This window comes from Anarrhichthys ocellatus, unplaced genomic scaffold (assembly GCF_004355925.1).
Source record: "Anarrhichthys ocellatus isolate YVR2014 unplaced genomic scaffold, GSC_Weel_1.0 scaffold8, whole genome shotgun sequence".
NCBI classification, from domain to species: Eukaryota; Metazoa; Chordata; class Actinopteri; order Perciformes; family Anarhichadidae; genus Anarrhichthys; species Anarrhichthys ocellatus.
In genome coordinates, this window is record NW_022280038.1 from 2,011,028 (window position 1) to 2,033,755 (window position 22,728).

General features: G+C 39.9%; 1 protein-coding gene across 2 annotated transcripts; it reads right to left on the reverse strand.

Moving 5' to 3' along the window:
- Window positions 1-923: 923 nt before the first annotated feature.
- Window positions 924-21,038, reverse strand: pcsk6 (proprotein convertase subtilisin/kexin type 6). Of its 2 annotated transcripts, XM_031848232.1 has the most exons (21): window positions 20,686-21,038; window positions 18,708-18,812; window positions 16,513-16,623; window positions 16,275-16,418; window positions 15,958-16,034; window positions 15,373-15,461; window positions 14,531-14,703; window positions 14,212-14,424; window positions 11,869-11,969; window positions 10,598-10,701; window positions 10,326-10,443; window positions 7,512-7,700; window positions 6,496-6,632; window positions 6,234-6,389; window positions 5,996-6,098; window positions 4,062-4,258; window positions 3,813-3,900; window positions 3,623-3,726; window positions 3,273-3,402; window positions 2,026-2,138; window positions 924-1,394 (listed from the first exon to the last, which is right to left on the reverse strand). In XM_031848232.1, exons 1-21 carry the CDS (start codon window positions 20,848-20,850, stop codon window positions 1,297-1,299), a joined length of 2,715 nt encoding a protein of 904 aa, XP_031704092.1. In that variant the 5' UTR covers window positions 20,851-21,038; the 3' UTR covers window positions 924-1,296. The 2 variants fall into 2 exon arrangements, with proteins under 2 accessions (XP_031704092.1, XP_031704093.1); XM_031848233.1 differs by lacking the exons at window positions 16,275-16,418; window positions 16,513-16,623.
- Window positions 21,039-22,728: the final 1,690 nt, after the last annotated feature.

Here is a 22,728-nt window from a genome sequence, read left to right on the forward strand (position 1 = left end):
CATAATACTTCATTTTCTATGTGAATATGCAGTCTATGTCGCCTCCTGGTGGATGAACCATGCTATTACACAACATACACAGGCATTGAGCTTCAATACAGACATGAGGTGTCCAGAGGGGTTATGGTTTTCTTTGAATAGGAACATGTAAAGAGGTCTGATTGATTGGTTTTTAAAAACAAAGCTGATAATTTCAATATTTTTCCACATCCCAGCTTAGCATGTTAACATTTGCTAATTAGCACTATAGACAAAGTGCAGCTGCGGCTAAAGGAACTTCAGAAAAAATACTTGACAGGCGATTGGATGATCGATCTGTCAATGGATGCAAGTCGGGAGCAGAGAAAAATGTATATTCCGTCGATAAAAGCCTTCAGTGCCATTCTTTGCTCTTCATTCAATGAAGAAATACTGTCCAGTTCTGATATAATGTTATGGCAGTATCTATGCTGGCACATCATTTCAACATATTCTGTACCACCACCACGTGACTGGAGGCTTGCCTCTTCCAGGCCTGTGCCACCCACATATTTGCATGGCCCATGAATCACAACATTTCTGGCAACACTGAGAGCTTTTTTTTTTTTTTTTTACTGAAAACAGCTGCCTGCTGCTGCTTGAAATGCCGTGGGTGAGAGCAGTGAGATTGAACAGAACACTGAAGTATGTGGCCTACTAAAAACAACAATGAGCTGAAAGATGTTCAAACGCTCCATAGTACTAATAACAGAGCTAGCATGGGTAGAAGTCATAATAAACTGAAGCATCATGTTTTAATAAAGCTGTGGTAGCCAATGTAAAAGAAGACAGAGGCAACATGTCTGGCTTTAAAAAGCTGTGTGCTTTATTATTTACATTTCAACTGACCTGAATATATAATAAGGAAAATATTAAGCTCAAAATAAAATAAAACAAGTGCCAGTTGCAGTGTTTTTAAACGGTGCATCCTATTGAAAGCACATTCATGATAGTGCCGTTTTACATGTTCAATACAATTCATTTTCAGTGCAGAATATTTGTACACATTCTACATGCTGCAGTTTACAAAATGTTCTATGACAATCACACCTGCCCTCTGCAACCTGCAGAAATACAACCGAAGAGCTTCCTTCTCAATCGATACATCCACCAAATAACCTACCAAAAAAAAAAGTTGACTTCCCTTCACAAATGAAAACAAATTGTATTTATGCATGAATGATTATAGACATAGGTTTGACCAATTGATGACACTTCAGTCTCTTTTCATGACGGATTTAGAGTAAGAGAAGCAGGTATCCAATGGTGGTCGGCTCCTCATCCGTTCATCAGACAGGTACGGCAGCAGAACTGACGGTAAAGTCTCTTCTCACAGAGACGGTTGGACTTCACCATCTTACAGAACACCTCATCAGCTGACAGACAGAAGGGAGAAGAGAATCAGCTTAACTAAATAAAAAGTTCACTATGTGTGCTCCCTGTTCCAAGTGTCTACTTGATTTTAACATTGTTTTTTTGCTTATATTTACTACTTTTACACTCAATCTCTTTCTCTCTATCAAAATTAGATAAACCATGTATTTGCTGCTTCTTATTCTTCAAAGAAAAGAGGTGTCACACTGTTGATTAACCACATACCATAATGTACCAAAATACCATGTAACAATAACTCAGTCTTTGCAAATCCTGAATGACGATACATAATAATCCGTGGTTCCATCTGTGATGTTAACAATAGATAATCTATAAGGTCCGAATGAGGACAACCCAGCCTTTTTTCATCAATTATTTTCACAATGAATGATTTTCTCTGTTATTATTGGAGGTGGCTTCAATACAACTATTTATCCAAATCTGGATATCCACTATATACTCAAGTATGATTTTCAATACATACTTCCATATTTAGTGGACATCCTTCCTTGAATTCCTTGGGGGGGAAAGCATTAAGCAGGTGGTTCACAGCAGCTTTTATCCTGGAGATTCTCCAGTGTTGCCAGTAGAGGTGCACAATGAAGCTGATGTGGGTTAGAATTTCAAACTCACCATCATTACAGGAGGCATTCACAATACAAGTCCTGCCGACCAGACTGTAACCCTCTTTGCATTTGGTGCAAGTTGTTCCGGGGCCACTGCAGCTCAGACAGTTTTCCTCACACCTTGGGGGACAAAGCGAGATGAAAACCAGTAGAATGGAGCTGAAATCATCAAAACCTGGACAAACAATTTGTTCCTTTCTTATTATATACAGAGAGTTGCTTGGGAGTACTCAATCAGTAAAAGTATGATTCCTCTGTATTTGCACCATAAAATGCCAAGTCTATAATCCAAATGTTTCTGTAATAGAAGAAAGAGAGAAAGAGAGAAAGAGAGAAAGAAAGTTTTGAATTGTTCAGTTGATTTGAACTCTTGTGCCTCAGAAGGGAGCAACTTGTTTTAATTTAGGCACAAGAGTTAAGTTGTACAAAAGAAGAATCGCACCCTAACTGACATTTTAAAACTAGAAAGGTGCACTCAGAAGTGTGGAGATATCCGTTGTGTGTGTGTGTGTTGGTGTGTCTGCAAGGACCACTGCTGTATTGTGTGATTACATTAAAATAACCAGTGCTGTAAAGCCTAGTCAAACAGACTTTATTCAAACTCAAAAAACAAGCGACGATGTAACGTGACACAAGCAATGTATAATCCACTTCATACAATCGTGCCAAAACGCAAAGTTAAACTCAACAGGCTGTCTGACCGCTTAGCAGCAGTTTCGTGGCGGCGAGGTACCACAGTGAGTGCCACTGGTAGTTCTGTTTGCTGTTAGCAGTTTCCAAACACACCGTCCAAAAACGAATAAAAAAAGTGAGCCGCAGAGCAGGGACCAGGAGGTAAAGTGTGTGTACTGGTAGTTTTGTTAGGTGTTAGCCAAACTTACCGTCAAAAACAATTACAGTGTGCAAAGTGTTTCTGCCCCACTTTGTCTCTGGGTGCAGAGTAGGGTTTGCAGATGAACTCAGCTATGTTATCATTTGACCAGGGGGCCGGTTAAGAGTGGTGAGTGAGGAATAACCAGGAAGTCAATGGCAGTATAGAACATGTTATAAAAGGTGTTATAAGAAAGTGTGAGTCACTGCAACCACAAGACGTCATTGAGCATGCAACCATAACTGGCCACCCAAAAATATGTGTTTGCTGCAGCAGATTAGCCTTGGACAAAAACAGATGTGCACACTAACTTAGTCACGGACGCAGTCACACAATGATTCAGGGATGAACCAGTGATATTTGCAAGACTTAGATTCACCCACCTGTGACACATCTTATGAGGGACTCCGGCTGCCTCTGCAGCGTAATAGCCAGGAGTACAGATCTGCACACATCTCCACTCCTGCTGCAGGTAGCCCTCAGCACATTGGATACACTCCTCCTTACCGGGCCCTGGGAAAAACAGATATTAAACGCCTGGCAAGATGAAAAAATTATCAGGAGCAAACAGCGCTTTTGGAAAGACGTGATCAAAATATCTATTCACACCTATACCTGAATCTCTACCTACGTTATTTTTTTAAATTAGCATTTGCCTTATCACTAGGTTTTATTTCTGCTGCTTCTGTGAAGACACTGAAGAAACTGTATACCTGCCAAACACACTACTGACCTGTACAAGTCCTACAAGAGGAATGGCATGGGCTGCAGGTCATCTCTTCCACATGGAAAAAGGTCCCATTGGTGCATTCAGGAACACAAGTCATCCCCGCCAGACTATAAACAAAAAATCCACTTCATTACAACAATTTGTTCTAAACCAAAGTTGAAATATACATGGCAATCGCACTGTCTTTACATACCGGTAGCCTTCGCTGCAGGCAGTGCATCTGTCTGCATACCTCAGGCATCTCATACAGGTGTCGCGACACTTCAGACACTGTCTCTGATCTGGCATACACAGCATGCATATGCATCAATATACTGGTGGAAACAACAATAATTAAGAAAATAAAAATGTTGACAACCTCTGATCTACATGACTGTTACATATCGGCTAGTTAATAAAAGACCAACTGAATTCGGTCCACACTGTGGATGTGTTGACTTACGCTCATCAGCAAAGTAACCAGGGGGACAGGTATTGATGCAGCTGGAGTTGAGTGTGTTGAGGTAAAGGCCTTTTCGACAGGAGAGACAGTCACTGGCTGATAGGCCAACACATCCCTCACAGCCTTTATAGCAGCGTCGACAGCGTCGAGACGCTATGTCTCCATAGCGTCCAAGTGGACAGTGGCTCACACAGGTTCTACACACAAAGGTAAGACGGTGCAAAGAGAGTTAGTTTACAGCAGAAATATGGACTAGCTTGTACGGGTGGATCTGTATTGATTTTTTTTAAACTTGATGTAGCATCAATATCTACATACATTTTGCAAAATTCGCTAACATAATGGTGACAAACGTCTCGGAACCGGCCTTTACAGAATATTGGCGACGTTCCTAAAACGACCTCTTTTGGTTATAAAAGTCCTGCAGTTTGAAGTTCATTCTTTTATGGCAACATGGCATCACAAAGGGAACTTTTGGGACATGAAAAAACATATGGTTCTCTTTAGATCATATGAGAACAATCCCTTTAGGACTTTCAAGAAGAAAAAGTTCCCTTGATAAGTGTTGCACAACTGTAACAGTATACAAATAACACTACTGCTCTTGAATACAAAACATTTAGAAATTTACACAACCACAAGTGGCCTCAGCTGCTTTTGTAGTGTGAAGTTGGTCCGTTTGAGTGGAGCACAAGGCAGACAGGCATCCCCAATATGACATGAGGGGGACGTTCCATTTGGGTTATTTTGTGGTCACATTGCAACATTAAAAAGAAGTCATTTGGGACGTTATGTTAACATCCCCATATGGTTCCCTGTTGGTCATATGAGAACTTTTTAATTGCATTGATGAGAACGTGATGGAAGAACTTAAAAGTAACATTCTAGTTTGATCCCCTAAAGGTTCCTGTAATGTTACTAAATGTTCTTGAAGTTGTAATGGAAGGACCTAAATGAGACCAAAAAAGAACATTGTAGGTTGTTCCCTGAAAGGTTCCTGTAATGTCACTAAAGGTTCTGCAAACTTCCCAAGAGGGAACTTCCTATTGTAAAGGTCCCCTAAACATTCCCAGATCTAATGTTCCCTTAAAAAAGTCTTCCAAATAATGGAACAACTCAACCAAAACATTGAAAGGGACCAATTGCATTTCTTTTCCAGCTCCATATTTACATTCTGTCACACCACTATAGTAGTGTAAATCTGTATTTATCTTAAACTGTGTTGACGAAAGAGTCCTCTGAGAAATGGCATGAACAAACCCAAACGTTTCCGTATGGCTGTCGTTGGCCTGAAAAAAGGAACTGAATGAATCCCTTACTGTCTGGTGCTTTCTGCTTTAGGAAAGGCAAACAAAATCAATTTTCCTTCGCAAAGGAAATAACACTTCCTGGGAGACTTTCCAGACGGACTGAGCTGCCAATTGAGCATCTATGGTTTGAGCATCCATTGGTTGAGTTTGTCCATGTACTTTGTGGGCCTGCTTTGCCTAGAGCAGATGACCATATACAGAAATCCGGCACTAACTAATGTCAGCTTGTAGCCAAAGTAAAAGAAAAATCCTTGAAAACACAGTGGTGTTCACAAGCCTCATGTTTTTGATACTTTTACATACTATTACCTCATTATTTGACACTTTGGCCATGTTTAATATAAACACCCAACATATACATATATGACAAAAATAAGGAAATGCATGAGAGGTACTCCTTAAACTATAAAATCTTAACAATCAGCTGAAAGAAGCTAAAACGCTCTGTAGAGCTGAGGGGAACTGCAGAGTTGTGACAATTCTTAAGAGTTTGCCAATATGAGTGACTATTTTCATAGTACACAGTCATGTGATCCATTGTTAATAAAACTATATTTAGTAGTTCAGCTTTTAAGTTTAGGACTTTCCACTTGTCTGGTTCCACTTCCTTCTGTCAACTCTTACCTGCCACTTTTCAAGCTGCCTGAGCTGAAGTGGACACAGTTGAGGCAGTGTTCAGTATCTGGTCCGTCACAGCCCTGGTCTCCACACTCACTGTGGCATGGTCCTTGAGGAGCACCACATTGATAAAGATCAAGAACGCCACCATCATCATCACCAGTGCAAAGAGCTAATAACTCTCTTTCCGAAACGTGCTCTATTCATTATACTATCACTATTTCTAGACTGGATGAGCTCTCACCATTGTACTCATCTTCCTCCTTCAGCTCTGGCTCCTGAAGGATCTCCGCTGGGGCTGAGATCTCCAACATCCTTGAACAGGAGTGCTGAGCACTGTGGGGCTGGTAAGGGTTCTGAGATGTGCCATAAAGGATCAGTGTCCATTCTTTTAGGTTGCCTGTGAAGTGTAACAATACTAATAAAGCTCTGGATAAGGACATCAGCTTCAATTGTGGTTCGACTAAATGTATGCCTTAGTGTGTACATTTGCTGTCGGACCTTACCCAGCACCTCAGGGTTGCGTAGCTTTGATGGTGAGTCAACAATCTCCAGAGTCCATATGCCCTCTGCCCTCTCACCCCAGAAATGAACCGTCATGAAGTCCCAGTTCCTGAAGCCCTCATTGGAACTGTCAAACAACCTATAAACATACAAAAGTATATTGGTCCCTATTAACTATAACATTTCATCTGCATGTTTTGTTTTGGCAGGATCTCAACTGCCGCAACGTCAAATCGGGCCAGACTGTAAAGTGGGGTGGCCAATGGCCCCTTCCTGAAGTTCTATCCCCCTACTTCTGGCACCCTTGCTCGTTCCACATCTTCCAACTCAGCCTTATTTTGAATGGGGGTTGGGGGGCCACCTTCATCCCCTTGATCTAACCATGCCCACCTTCAAACTCTACCTTTATTTAGATTCCTACCACAAATCTTATAAGTTTCGTGACTGCATCTTGCAAGGTTGAGACGCTTTCGCGGCCACAACATCTGTCCACAGACAGAAATACAGACACCAGGCAAAGTACTTGAAATTCCTTCTCTGGTAGTTCCCGCTACAGTAGTTGTCTCCAGGACAAAACAAGAGTCACTGTCGTGGCTGGTAATCACAGACAGTGCTGCAGCAGGCGCTGCGAGAGATAAAAGCAGGGGCCACCTCTTATCTACTCTGAACCATTTGAGGAAACATTGAGTCTAATTTTTTTATAAATACTTGAGTAACTATATAGGTGAATACAGAATATATACTTGATATTTGGAACATACCTCATCATGGCCTGCATGCATAAAGTACACCACACTCAGTTTAGCAGAGATTGGGGAAGGCTGATAAACGCCACTTACGTCTTGCCAACAACAATGTTCCAGTTACTTGGGGTAATCCACAGACCTCACTGTGAACTGTTTCCAATAGGAATAGATACAAGTGGGGAATTTCGTAGAACTGACAATATAATTAACGGCCAATGTGGTATTGATATTGGGCCTGCAGCATGCATTGGTGTGTACAGTGTAGCTCTCACCTCTTGGCCAGCAGCTGTGATCTCGTCCCAGACGGAGAGACGAGGTTGATCTCAATGTCTCCTCGCCGTGGGTGGGCAATCAGGACCTTGACCACTACATGTTCCAGGTAATCCACGTGCTGGTCAGGTTCTTCTGAACACCCAGAGGTGGTCATGCTGCTGTTCAGACTTTGGCCAGCATGGATGTACCTGGGACAGCCATAAGCATAGTGCAATTACAAAATTGTTAGAATAGATTGTCCTCCACTGACCTGGAACGTTGTGTCTGTGAAGTCTGCAACAGACTCTGAACAAACTACAACAAGAATAGCGAAAAGCTTTGAGAGGAAAGTAAAGCTATCCGCCTTCATCATCCGCAAAGAGCAGAGATGCAATCATGAGGCTAATGAACCAGACACTCTTCACACCTACAAATTCTGTCAATGACAATCTGAAGGGAACCCAGTGCCCACTGAGAGCCTGGTTGACTTTCTGTCATGAATGCAGCCACAGCTCTCATTACAGTTATATAAGGACTGCATAGCTTGTAATAATGGCCTCCAGTGCTCCATACTCCCCTAGGATCCCCCCACAAGACAAGCCATCTCCAGATTTAACAAATCATACAGTAGATAAACTGGGCAGGCAAAGATCTATGAGCCGTGTGTGTGAGTGTGTGTGTGTGTGTGTGTGTGTGTGTGTGTGTGTGTGTCAATACATTTTCATTTACATAGTGCATAAGCACAATAAACTGCACTAATCCTTATCATACATATTTTTCTATAAAATAATCACATTTCTATTTAAAGTCTTAAAAAAATTTAAAGTATTTTAAGACAATATGCTATTTGATATACATGTGGTATTTTCTCAACAATTCCAAAACATCAGCCATCCATCCTGGAATTTGCACGACTTTGCACACACACACACACACACACACACACACACACACTCCATTTTCCACTCCTCAGTTCAGATTTTGGATCTTGTACTGTATATAGATATGTATGAAGTAATCAAAGAGGAATAGATACCTGTATATTTTCCCACAACTTGTTGAATAAAGATTTTCATTTTAAGGTATTTTTGGCACTGTCATAGTGTTGGTAACTGGTCAGTGCATGTTATTGAAGTTTGTTTGTCTTCACAGCTCTAGCTCGCACTGCTCCCACACCCACACAGGTCAATTAGTGGTTGAACTGATCAGAAATTGAATGTATCCGCCACTTTGTAGTGAAACACTTTCCGTCATACCCTGACCTCCCGTGCAAAACACTTTGGGAAAGCCTACTGGACACACATCCAACTCAGAAGGGACTGATCTAAAGTTTACAACCAGATAACTACAATAGATAACTTTTCTACAATCAAAACCAAATGGGAAAGTGAGTTGAACATGAACCTGACAGAGAATTGGTGGGTGGATGCACTGAATAGGGTGAACACATCTACGTCTTGTGCCAGACTTGGTCTCATTCAGTTTAAAGTGGTCCATAGGATGCACTTTAGTAACAGCAAACTAGCTAAAATATTCCCAGGTCACGACCCAGGATGTAACCACTGTGATCATCCTCAAGCAGATTTACTACACATGTTTTGGGCGTGTCCTAAACTTGAACACTTCTGGTACTATGTTTTTGATATTTTAACTATAATTTTAGGGATCAAGGCACAACCGTGCCCTCTTCTGGCAGTCTTTGGAATCCCAGCCAAATCCATCCTATATGGTACCAAAGAGAAGGACATTATTGCCTTTACCACTCTTCTGGCGCGTCGCAGAACACTTCTTGCTTGGAAATCTCCAAGTTCACCATCTCAGTCTGCCTGGCTTAAGGATGTGATGTTTTTCTTAAGTCTTGAAAAAACTGAATATGCACTTAGAGGCTGTAATGACAATTTGGCTAAGAAATGGCAACCTTTCATTTCATATTTTCATAATCTATTAGTGTTGCCCACTGAATGAGATATGTCTGGTAATTTGTACTGATCTATCTGGTCCTCTGTCCTTCCCGTATCTGTCTGATTAACTGCAATTTAACTTAACTACTTAACTATAGTTTTACAATACTGTACTACATAAACTTTACGTATACAAATGTGAAGGCCTTGTCTGTGGGTGGGTGTTTTGATTTAATTAGCTCTTTGTTTTTGTTTTGTTTGTTTGTTTTTTGATATTTTTTGCTTTTCTTTCTTGTTATTTTCTCCTTTACTGTAAACTGAGTAACACGTGCACAAAAAATGAAAATACTTCTTACGTCATATTGTGCATTCTCATCAATAAAATATATATTAAAAAAAAAGAAAAAAACAAATTGAATGTATGTGACTGCACGTGTTAAAATAACTAAAGCATGTTTTCCTTCTTTCTTTACGTGATAAGACAGAGAACAAACAATTCATTTCAGTGAAACTTTAGATGCCGTTACCACAAGGAAAAGGGAGATGATGGTTTTATTAAGAACATCAGACATTGAGTGGATATTATCACACACTGCTTACAGACAAAGTTACACTATGGGAGGAGATAGGATCACATATATGTATGTGTGAGAGAGGGATGCATTTACACCTTTTCAACATCTGGCAAGAATGAGTCTCAAACAATCACATCTGAATCTGCCTTGAATGCTTCTTAGATGCATTTACACTTTTCAGAGACCACATAGCTATCTGATCCGCTCAAGATGCATAAAGTGACTCAGTGTAAACGGGGTGTAGCGGTTGGCCTTGTTTGATTGCTCTCAAGCTAAACCTGAAGCCAGTAAGCCACTTTCATTTCTGCAGAAAGTTCACGGTTTAGCAACATACTTATGCGTATACAGTTTTTCTCACCTGGTTTGTCGCACAGGCAACTGACTGCATGTGTGCTGAGGAGGAACAGTCCTCCACTTCGTAGCCTCCAGCACCAAGGCCTCTGCATCCACCAGGCCAAAACCATATAGGTGGCTGACTGTGAGAAAAGACACGGACTGATTACAAGACAAAGACAAAGTAAAGAGAGATCAAACTGTGACTTTCTTTAATTATCTAAGGCTTCAGTTTTGTATTTTCTGTATAAAACAGTAAATGTATTATGTAAGTATTAGAAGTAGAACGCAATGTACCTCTGAGTCCCGCAGCATTGGTCTTCCAGTCATCAGCTTTCAGGTGAACTGGTCTGGATGTCTTCACCAAAAGATGTTGCACATCCCTCCATGTCAGCAAAAGGCTGGAAAAACCAAAGACACTGTTCATCTTATTTGGCCGGACAGAGCGACTCGTGAACTTTGTCTTTGTTTGTCTGATGAGCCTTTGATTGTTATGAGTCAGTAAAATGTCTTTAGTTCAACCAGGTTTGCAGAAATGCTTGTGTTTCTGGTAGACTGTGTTCCATTGGTCAACTTAAGCCTTTACAGTACATCCACACATGTAGATACATAGAGGAAGAGGCAACACAGCCTTCATTGGTAACTGAAGCTAAAATAATTAGACTGGTTGTATGCTTTTACTGTTAACAAATCCCATGAAAAGACCCGAACCAACAATGTACCCTACAAACAAGAATTGTGTGTGTATTCAAAGCCAGATATCATATTCCTCTGTGCCAGAGCTGCTTACAGCTGTTTTATATATTTTATATTTTGCCAGCCAAATCAATTTTTTTATATTAATTCAATCTTCTTTTCCTTAGAAAGCCTTTAATACTCGACTTATTTTTCTTATTATGACATATGAGTTTACAGTTAATTACAATTCCTCCTCGGCATTGTGCAGATTGGTTTATGCTGTTTTGCTGGTAACACTCGTTGTCTTCTGGCTTCTTCACAGTACAATGCGTTTGTACGCCCTCTAGCGTTTTGAAGAATACTGCAATAAACAGCTTAGCAGTGACAGTACTTAAAAAAAAGGCCTATTTGCATGCTCGTAGTTCGTGCACCATCTACGGAGGCTCGCTCTATGGCACCACGCGCACAAATAAAGCTTAAAAGAGAGAGAGTGGCTCAACTAAATTGAACTTTGACTCTAGATAGTTAACTGGAGTCACAATTCTTGCTGTAGGTGAATTTCATCACACACATGGGTAGTGGGAAATATAATGGCGGCATCACTTTCCCTTGAGAGCATTGTGAACATCACAAAAAAAACATTCACACTTCCTCTTTTTAAGGGTTGACTAAAGAGAAAGAAATTTGGTCAACATCCTGACCACAAAAAAATGGAACAAATTCAGAGAAATTATATTTTTGGCTGTGTAACTATGCAGTATTTTGATAAGAGTCTTGACAGCAGAGAATCTAAACACACAGAAGGAAAGACAGAAGACAGATGGCGAAAGAGGAGGGGAAAACAGATAATTGAGGCAGCAAACAGGAAAGACTGAGAAAATTTGACTGACTTGGCCTCCAGAGCGAGGGCTATGATTCCAGCCACAATGGGGGCAGAGACAGAAGTGCCGGTATGACCATCAGTGCAGAGGTGCCGGAGGTCGGTGGTTACCTGGAAGGGATCACAAACGCAGTATAGTTCCCATTAGGTTAAAAGCAGATGGAAAAAAACAATTTCCAGGTTCTTATGACATCTTTAAAGAGACTTCACATCATTTAGAAATGAGAAACACAAAGCAGTTGTCCTACTCTGACACGATTGCCAAAACAATCCACGTGCCTTGTTTGTTACTGTTGACAGGGTGATAAACCCTCCTGTGTCAGTAGCTCCTGAATCCACTAAGTCACGCAATTCATTTGTATCCTTCTTTGCTTACAAACTTATTAGACAAATTAGACAAGCTGTCAGTTCCTCAATATCAGGTAGAGGGTCTGTATTGTCCTTTAATCCACTGGCATAAAACCAGTTCAATTAGCATGACACAATATATGGTACTATCAGCTATAACATCTTAGAAGAAATTGTGAAACACCTGAAATCCAGTGACCATCCAGTACTGGGTTCCTTTACTTAAAGGTCTCGTGTGTAGGATCTGCGGTGAGTTTGCAGATTACAACCAACTGAAACCTCTCCTGCATGCAAAGCGTGTAGGAGCGCTACGGTGGCTAACGTGAAAACACCAATGGGGTCCTATGAAATCTGTTTGTTTTTTTCCCAGATTCCGTGTTTTCTTTTTTCTTAAGTTTGTGTTTTAATATTTAAACACATTTCATCACATCACAAAAGGTGTATTATCATGTGGTGGATGAATTTCAACAACTGGTAAGAAAATATTCAAAATGTTATGAATATCAATACATTTGATGTAAAATAACAAAGACAGTGATTTAATGAAGTTGTAAAAATACATTATATCCTTTTGTAAAATAAATTGCTCTAAATTTAGCTGTTACTGTAAAATTCCTCCGTTTTGTTTTTGGGTGACTAACAGGTGAACAAGTTTGTCCTCAACACGTGTGTTGTACTTTCATTGGCTGTAGTTCCCTGACAAGTCAGACATATGGCCTGCTAGGTGATGTGTCGGCAAAGTTTTCAGTTTGCATCTTTGAACGATGAGCAATGCCAATTTGCCTCTGATTGAGGGCTTTTGTTTGGAAGACGAGAAATCGAGAAGGGCCTATTCGACATAACTGTGTGTGTGTGACATTTTGTCTATCTACTTTCCACATGATGTGAGAGACACACCGCAGTCAAAGCAAACACAATCTCTGTTGATCTTTGGTCTTCTCCCACACAAAAACACACACACACAGTCGGTGCTACAAATAGAAAATGGTCAACTTACCAGTCAAATGACTAGAACATGAACACGAATACAGTATGACTCATAGCTTCAGTGATGTGGCTTGTTTGCTCCATGTCACGGTAACAGGTTGTCATTTCACATTTTTAATTAGTTGTCAGATTTGACAGAAACATTCTGTGATGAGAGGCAGCTTTTTCCAATATTTATCGCCTTGACTACAGCAACTCCTTGTCCATGGGAGTCAGTCAGTCTTCACCCTGCCTGTGTATATGCATTTTTTTGTCGACTGCTCTGTTGACCTTTATTCTGCATTTGTTTGTAAAGCACTTTGGTCAGCATATGTTGTTTTAAATGTGTGATAGCAATACATGTGAATCAATTTGATTTAAAAGCTAGTCAAGTTCACCGAGGTTCAGGAGGGGCCGTCGTTCTTTTCTTGTTGATTTGACAACCAATGCATGTCTGACATTCTGTGGTCTGCTTGTAGCTGGTACAGCCAGAAAACTCACTGGTAATTAAATTCCTTAGACCCCCCCAAACATTTTTAATTTTACAAGTACTTCCTGTGCCATGACAATAGACATGTGCCATGTTTTTACTTTCAGTCAATTTGCCTCCCCTCATTTACCTTAGCTTAGCTACTAATACTAATACACTAGCTAATTTAACTAACCACTGTCGGCCATGATAAATGTACATTCAGTAATCATTCTCCTTTTAGCTCTGTGTTGGTCACCACCAAACTCCTAAGAAAATGATCTTCAGCTGCTAAATGCTCCAGTATGTTCACAGTCAGTTCATCAGAGCTGTGTCCTAGGACCGGCAGAGCAGCGAGGCCAATGACTATAAAAGAAATAGCCAATCTTCTCGCTGATGGTCTCGTTTACTTACCTTGGTCATATGGAGGCATCAGTATTAAATTGAGCCAGTCATTCAACAGTCCCATGACACTGGGGTAACTAGTTTGTTTTGAATTGTCATCAAAATTACACATATTCTATTTAACTGTCTGAGCTACAGTTAACGTTAAATGTATGCAGTACTCACAATATTCCTGTCGTTAAACTCTCCACTGCTGTATGTTGTGGCAATGATGGAGCTGCAGACCTCAAGGTACCAGGGCTTGTTTCCATTCTCTGTGGTGCTGGAGATGGAGATTGTGTAGATACTGCTGGTGTAACCGTCACATGAACAGTGATCCCCCTGTCGACCCCCGTTACCCGACGCCCAGACAAAAATGGACCCCAAGCCTTTGCGTCCCTGTGTGACACATAGTGATGTGGTGCTGTGATTTCATTCAAACATCCAACATACATGCATACGATTGCTCAGAGAAGTTCTGTTTTTTCTTTATGACTGATCAAACCTTCTTGATGCCTTGCTCAAAAGTTTGCTTAGTTAGCGGCCCAGGGCCATCCACTGTCTTGCCATCGTCTTTTGGTCCCCAGCTGGCACTGTAGATGTCAATGTAGTCAGGTCGGATTCCCAGGGACTTGGCCTCTACCAAATCAGTCACATCACCATCCAGCATCCGAATCCCTGTGTCCAAGGTAACGTCAAACCCAATACGTCAAACTCATTTCAAAGGGAATGAATGTAAGGCACTCAGTCTTCCTTGCATCTTCATCGGAGAATGGGTGTATAAATAAACAGCTAAAAGCAGCATCTACACAAAATAACTTTTTACTCTGCTATCTTTGTCAGATACTTTATCTGATGGCTGAAGGTTATGCTTGATTTTTCACACAAAGCACATGTTGAATTCATAAAATATATTTTGCAATAGTTATAACTATTCAAAGGTATAAATAACTTATAGGTACTACCAACTGGTTCAGCTCACCCGTAAACATGCTGTTTACAGGTTTACCTCTGCAGAGACCTGAGGTCTGAGACCTGATTAATAGTAAGATCAACACATTTATTAGGATTCAATGTTTGTTAACCATGAATGTTTGTACCAAACCTAGATTTTGAGATATTTCACTGTATAAGTGAACCTTTGACTGATTGTGGTGCTAAATTGAAAGTCAGGGGATCAACAGAGTCATTAGTATCCATGCTATATGAACCATGAATATCTGCACCACGTTTAATGGTAACTCATTGAATTGTTGCTGATATATTTATGTCTCCAACACAGTGATGGTTCAACAACCCACACTACCAGTCTGGTGTGAGTGTTTAGTAAAGGACAGAGAACTCTACCTCCAATATGAGCATTATAGGCAATCCCAACGGTACAATGGGAGTTATTGGCCACTGCAGCAACTTCACCTGCACACCGAGTTCCATGTCTACATGTAAACAAAGAACAAACACAGAAATTACAGCCTGACACATAGCTGTGATCTGTTTCAAAGACATGTTCAAAGGCAGATTACTGTAAGCATCAGTAAAAGGCACATCTGAAATAAAATAACCTGGCAGTGTAAATACTAATGAGAAGGCTTATTTTATAAACCACACCAAAATATATTTTATATATCATTAAAATGTGAGATGTCATTACATCCACGCAGGTGACTCATTCACGAATACCGCAGTTCGGACAGTGCAGTGGGCATTAAAGTTACACAAACTAAACAAAAAAGGGGTTTCAGATGCTATTGGACTATCCAACACACACTTTGAGGCCCTCAGTACTTGGAACCCATCTGGAACTACTCTGGAACTACTCTGTATAGCGGGCACTTGGCCAGAGACATTATTAAGGGACATAGATGAGGGAACTGCAGAATAGATTTAAGTTGAATGTGACAAGGTGAAGACATTGGTGCTATTGTTTCTTACATGTTTTCATTGCGGGAGTCATAACGTGGTGTCGGGTCATGGTCATTCCCATTGACATCATAACTTGCTAGATGGTCCTAGAGAAACAATAAAGGACAACAGAAGAAATAGCAACATATCGGTGAGGCTGAGACAGAGAAAACAGCTCAGTTATGGAAGCTTCTATCTTAGTTCTTGTACTGATGAATTGAAGCCAAACATGTTGTTAACTCAGGGCAACAACCCAAGATGTTAAATGCAGAAATTAAATTCATTAAGACATATTTTCAGTTTGAACTGTATCCATATTCGGAAATGGTTGGATGGATGGCACATACATAGTTCTGAGCCAGATCTGGGTGGTTTCTCTCAATGCCGTCGTCCAATATGGTGACAACCACATTCTTGCCGGTGTAGCCCCTCTGCCAGGCAGCCAGAATGTTCATCTCTGAGTGACAAGGGCTGCTCTTATCATTGCAATGCTGAAAAGAAACATGGTAGACAAGCACCAATCGTCTTATCTTTTCTTGTCAAAATGGAAATGGCAGTATGAATGATTCAGTGTTCTGTACTCACAATGTACCACATGTTGGACCATTTAGGGTCATTGAAATGAATGAAGCTGGGGTCACTTTTGGCATATCTTTTTACTCTGTGTTTTACTACCTGCTGCTGAGCCCAGTCCACCTAAAGATGGAAATGGAAATTGAAAGAACACTAAAAATCAGTTTCGAGTTAAAGAAAAGTCAGGCTGTCCACACCTATAAAATTCTATGGAAACATATTTTTCTGTATAATTGAAGTCAAAACTTGGATTTTTCAAAAAATAGCAGCCCGTTGCACCAGTTATATGCAAGTTATCTTAGTGTACAAAGTCACTGAACCATTTGTTGAAACTAGTTAGTTTGATACTCAAACTGTGTCGATGTTGGGTGGCACTACGGAGACGTAAGGTTCATCTTTGCTACTCTGGTGTTAAGTCCACACTAACCAAAATAGTGTAGAAGGAAAAGACGTTTTCACTTCCTTTGATCAATAGGTGTGTGCAAAAACATTGTTGGCACTTCTGGTTCCCCCATCTCAAAGTCAATCGGTGTTTTGAATGGGTTTTTGGTTAGAAGATTAAATAAAGTCTGTGGTTAACACAAGCTTAAGAGACTTTTACTTTTTTTTTAGGCAGCTGCAAACAGATGGCTAATTTATATAACAAAACAACGTCATCACGCTGACTAGTCCACCTTTACAGCCTTGTTGTGTATACTCACACTCATGCAACCGTGGTGTTTGTTTTGAGCCTAAAGTTAGCTTTTTACTTCTGCCCATTGCAGTCACGCTTCAAAAATCATAAGTGGTGTTCATTTGTGAAGCCACTCTTGTAAAACGTGTAGTATAATAATCTATGTGTGTTTGCCACAGAGGTTATTTTCTTCAATAATCCAAAATCCAATGGAAAAATCACATTGTCTTTTTGTCGAGGGAACCAGTGCGATTAAATATTCTGCCGTGTACACCTATGTTTTTCCTACTGTCACATGTCAAAAATAATTCTATGGAAAAAGACAATATGGTATCAAAACATTGCTTTCAACACCAACAACATTTTATTGTGGTACCTGTGTACCTATTGACCTTTTTTATTTTTTTACCATTTTGCTGTTTTGTCTATTAAATTCCGGTTGCTATTGCTGGGTACGTGTTATGGTAAATATAATCATAAGTATCAGATGGGATTGGTTCCCATTTCTCAAAATTGGCATCACACGTTCACATTCATGAGGTCATATGATATGTTGCCAGGTGACGATATTGACATGTAGTGTATAGCGCTTTGAGTGGTCTAGAAAGGCACATAATTCATTTCTAAATGCTCATCGTTACTGTCATATTATTTTCGCTCTTACATTTTATTCAGTACATTTTGCTTTGGTCATTTATATATTTCCATAAAATACATTTTTCCATCTCACAGTTGCAAATATTCTCCTGCTAATTGTTGATTGGATGAAGTGTCCACAGTGAGCTCACTGCTGTCTTCATGCTCTAATGACGGCTTTAGTTGTAAATAAAATTCACCAGACGACCATCACAAATACACTACTGGTGCGTTGTCCAATGGGCAGTGTGAAATGTATTTGTTGGCTGGTGGCAGTCTTTTGCAAATACTGTAGGTACTGTGTGTGCAGGTATGTGGACTGGCGACAGTCCACATACCTGCACACACAGTATTTGCATGTAATGTGTATGTAATGTATGTATGCAATATGTTATTTGTATTGTTTTTTAACAGCAGACACTGTACACTGTATGTTTCCAAGACAAATTTCCTTCGGGACAATAAAGTCTATCTTATCTTAAAGTCTCTCACTTTTCAAAATTAGCCCTACATAGGGTAGGGTGAATCTGTCTTGCACTTTTTTTTTCATTCACCTGAAAATCAGCCATGGAGAAGCAAATCTGTTTCCTCTTATGAACCCATTTGGATTTCAATGTTGAGTATAACCGCACAAATAAATATGTAATTTTCTTATAATTTAAGTGGAAAAGAAAAGGTGGGTCAATATTTTGAAACCATGTTTTCACACCACTGTACAAACCAATTCAATGGAAAAAAATACAGAAATATGTGAACCGCTGCCAGTATTCTAAACTTTGTCCAGGATTGGCAGGTCTGCTTGGAAGACTTTAGACAAGAGGAAAAAGGTGTTAATGTGACCATATCTCCTCTGTTGAACATTTTGATTCCACTTGAAAGAAACTGATAAGAGTCTCACCTCAGGATCCATATGGATGAAGCTGTGGGGCCCCTTGAAAGAGTATACAGCTCTGCGAACCACTCTGCTGTGGTGGAAATGGTAATAGTCCTCCAGACTTCCTATCTGACCAAACACATCCAACAGCAACATCAAGACGATGACAACAACCACACTGGAATGTAAGCTATAAAAAGATGGCTAAATATCTTCAGCTGATGTTATCCAAATGGCTTTTACACTGATGTGGTCTGGCTTATCCTTCATTTAAAACACATTTGGGCCATCTGTTTATGATTCAATAAATATGCATGTTCTCTCTTGACTTTACAACAAAAATGTGAGCATGATTCTCAGCACATGTGCTCAGCTGGCTCACTGCAGTCACTGTTGTCTTCATCCTCTCCCTACCGCCTCGGCCTCACGTCTTGAGTTATTCTCTTTTACAGACCGTAGGCCTATCCAGTACCACTTTCTAATATGGCAGCCTTCAATTGCTAAGAGGATGAGTTGCTACATGAAGTTTTATTAAATGTTAATAAATAATTTACTGAAGGTTTACAGATCACTTATAGGTAACCAGTGCACATCTGATTCTATAGGTGCAGGACACAAATCCAAAGTGAAGAAGAAGCTCCTAAAATTCTAATGTTGCAATGTTTCACGGTCCTTATCAGGTAATCATCTATGTGAACTAAAATCAGGTTTATACACAAACAAAAAAAGACATTCTGCATGCACCTGGAGATACAGGAGATTATCAGGAGATACAAAATAATACCCATCAGCCCAAAATGATGTACTCTGCACATAAAACAATTTAGTCTAATAAAGGTGCAAACCTGTGCATTAATAGACTAAAATTGGTATATTAAAGTGCAAACATGTGTATTATGTTTGCACTATTAATAGACCCATTTTAGTTGAATTCCTTATTTAAAGGGCCAGTGTATAAGATTTGGTGACATTCAGTGGTGAAATTGCGATTGCAACTAACTGAAAATTCTCCCGTGTGCCAAGCGTGTAGGAGAAGTAAGGTGGCCGATGCAAAAATGTGAATGGCCCTCTCCAGAGCCAGCGTTTGGTTTGTCAGTTCTAGGCAACTGTAAACGAATCATGGCCGACACCGTGAAGAGGACCCGCTCCATATGTAGATATAATAAACTTATTCTAAGGTAAGAAAAACATGCCATTTTGTATCATGTAATATCCTAATTTTAGGGCTGCTGTCATTTTTTGTATGTACATCATTATCAGTTATAAGCCAATAATAAGAACAGGTTTGGGGTTTCCGTGATTGTAAAAAAAACATTCCTGCCGGTTGTTTATGGGTTTCACACTTTTAATTAGCCACCAAGTTTAGAGAAATGGATGTTAATAAGTTGTTAAGAAAATGGATTTTGGTCCAGGTTTTTCCAGATGCCAAGTGGACACATTACCTAATGGATAAATCAAGTGTCTTGTTGGAGGAGGATAAACACCAGCAAGGAGGATTATTCTCACTCTGGCAACCAAAACGTTATTTTTGTTAATGGCTTATTACTGATCTATTTAGAATTTGAAAATGAGTTATTAACTATTAATAACCAATGATAAAAACGCATTAGAAAGTAGCAGCAATTTGGTAATCTTCGTTGTGTATGTTTCAATATCTTAGCAGTCAATCAGTTATCTCAGACAAGAAAATGTAGTTTGGAAAGTTACAGAACATTCATTACAATCTTTACCTGAAGAGTAACTTCACAGATCTTTGGTTTGAATGGGTTAAAGTTACAGAAAATCTATGTAATGTCAACTATGTGGGTGGAATATCGTGAATTCTCAAATATTTCCTAACATCCACATAATATTTATATTTATTATATTATGGCTTTCAAATTGGCGTTCACTTCTGCTTCGAACAGTTGAGAGATCAGAAGTGTTCAGTGAACAGTGAACTTCATGCTAAAGACACAAGGCTTCCATAGCAGTAATAGCAAATAAACAGGGATCAACTTACCTGTCCAAAGTTTATATATCCATATTTTGCTGCGATTCTATGAGCTTGTTGCTGACCACCTGTGATCTGCACCGCCCAGTGGTTTGTAAAAACGTCACCGTGTCCCGATACGACTGATAGACTCGTTTCAACTGCTAATACAGTGAATAGCAAGAATGAAGTCATTGTGACCTCAAAGTTGAAAAAATCAAAGTCGGTTGAAGAGATAAGTGTCGGATCTTTGTTTTAGTAAGCACCGTAGATGTTTGGTAAAGCCTGTCATAAATCAATCATGAAAACGTCCCGGTGAAACTCACAGTCCAGTTGAAACTCTCGGAGGGGCTGTGCGATACTAACGCACGGCAGCAGCCAACGACACAGAGATCACGGAGAGACCCGGTGAGGATTAAATCAGCAGCCGAACCGGATGCTGCTGCTTTGACCTAAAGTGATTTACCCGCAGGAATGATTACGTTTACACTGTACTCTACAACAACCGCAAATATGAATGCAGTTGCCTGTATTAAAACACCTCCCACTAAGTAGGCTTCTTAATGCATTTGTGGCATGTCATACACGAAAAAAAGACTGTGGAAATACGCTTTCAACTAAATGACATCAATAGTTCATCCAAAACAAGCTGCTGCAGACAGGTTTGAGGATTTGTCTTTGAATAATAATTGGTGTTTGTTGAGGTTCTTCCGCAAAAATTTAAATAAACTAGTAAACACAAAAAGAAAAGACAGGTCCTCACTCCTTATCTCACCGAGAATATGCAAATTGTCACAGGTGTAACGGCTGAACATAAGAACACCGGAAAAGTCCGTTCTCTGTGTTTGTTACCTCGACACAAACACTCGTACAGGTTTCATATTGGACTATGATTGGGGCCTGAAACAGTTGTGATTTTACAAACTCTTGCTGATACACGTAATAAACTGAAATTTAAAGTGAGCGCAGAGTAACTGCCCCCTCCTTTCAGCAGATGAATGTGAAAACGAAAACGACATGATGTCTGCACAGTGAAGCTCTAGCAACAATAAGAAAAACACATTTTTGATTGGAGGGGGGACATGTGAATAAATATGACATGTGCAGAGTGTAAATGCACAGAGAAACTATCCAGCATGAATGAACCTGAACATTGAACCTACATTTATATTCTATCTGTAAAAATCAATTTCCTATTTATACAGAATGAGTTTGTCAACTGCTCAGCTGAAGGCAGGTGAGGGAGGACAATTCATTTTCTAATAAACACATTTGTCAGTCCATTGAATAGGCAAACAAGGACAACTTATTCCATTGACATAATATTAAAGGTATCTTTTACTATGTCTGAGCTGTAAACATGTTTCAAAATATCCCTATGTGCCTATACATGCAATAACAATAACTGCTGCATATTTGTAACTAGTCCAACTGGTTTTTGGTTTTTAGCAAGATGCAGATATTCCTAAATACAGACAGAAATGTTTATATATATATATAAACATATACTTTTTAATACCTTTTGATCCACAGTACTGATAATGTGTGCCGCATAGGCAGCACTAAAATGTAATGCAAATGTTTTGCGGAAGCTTTGTGTAAGTGACTTTCAGATTGTTATTTGTGCTATAAGTTATTTTGGTGTGTGTGTGTGTGAGAGCGACAGACCTGAGAACATTTAGAACTGTACTAGGACTCTCTGCCCTCTGCAGGCACACTTGAGAAGTGTATTTACACCTCTGCACAGCACATTTTAGCTATCCTGGTTTTTACTTGTGTGACAAAGAAGAAACGAACCCCCTGTCGAGTTCCTTGAAGCTGTTCTGGAGGCTTGTGGAACAAAACCTTACAAAGACACTCGTATTTTGACATATTTACCTGCAGTATTGTTCATTTTGGGATATGGTGATGATAACTGCTCAAAGAGGTGTCTGATTTAGTCCACCGCTTAGTATCTGAGTATCCGAGTAATCTGAGTATCGGTGGTTCGATCTCCGGCTCTGCTAGTCCATGTCGATGTGTCCTTGGGCAAGACCTTCATCTGTCTGTCAGACATCTCCCTGTACAGGATAC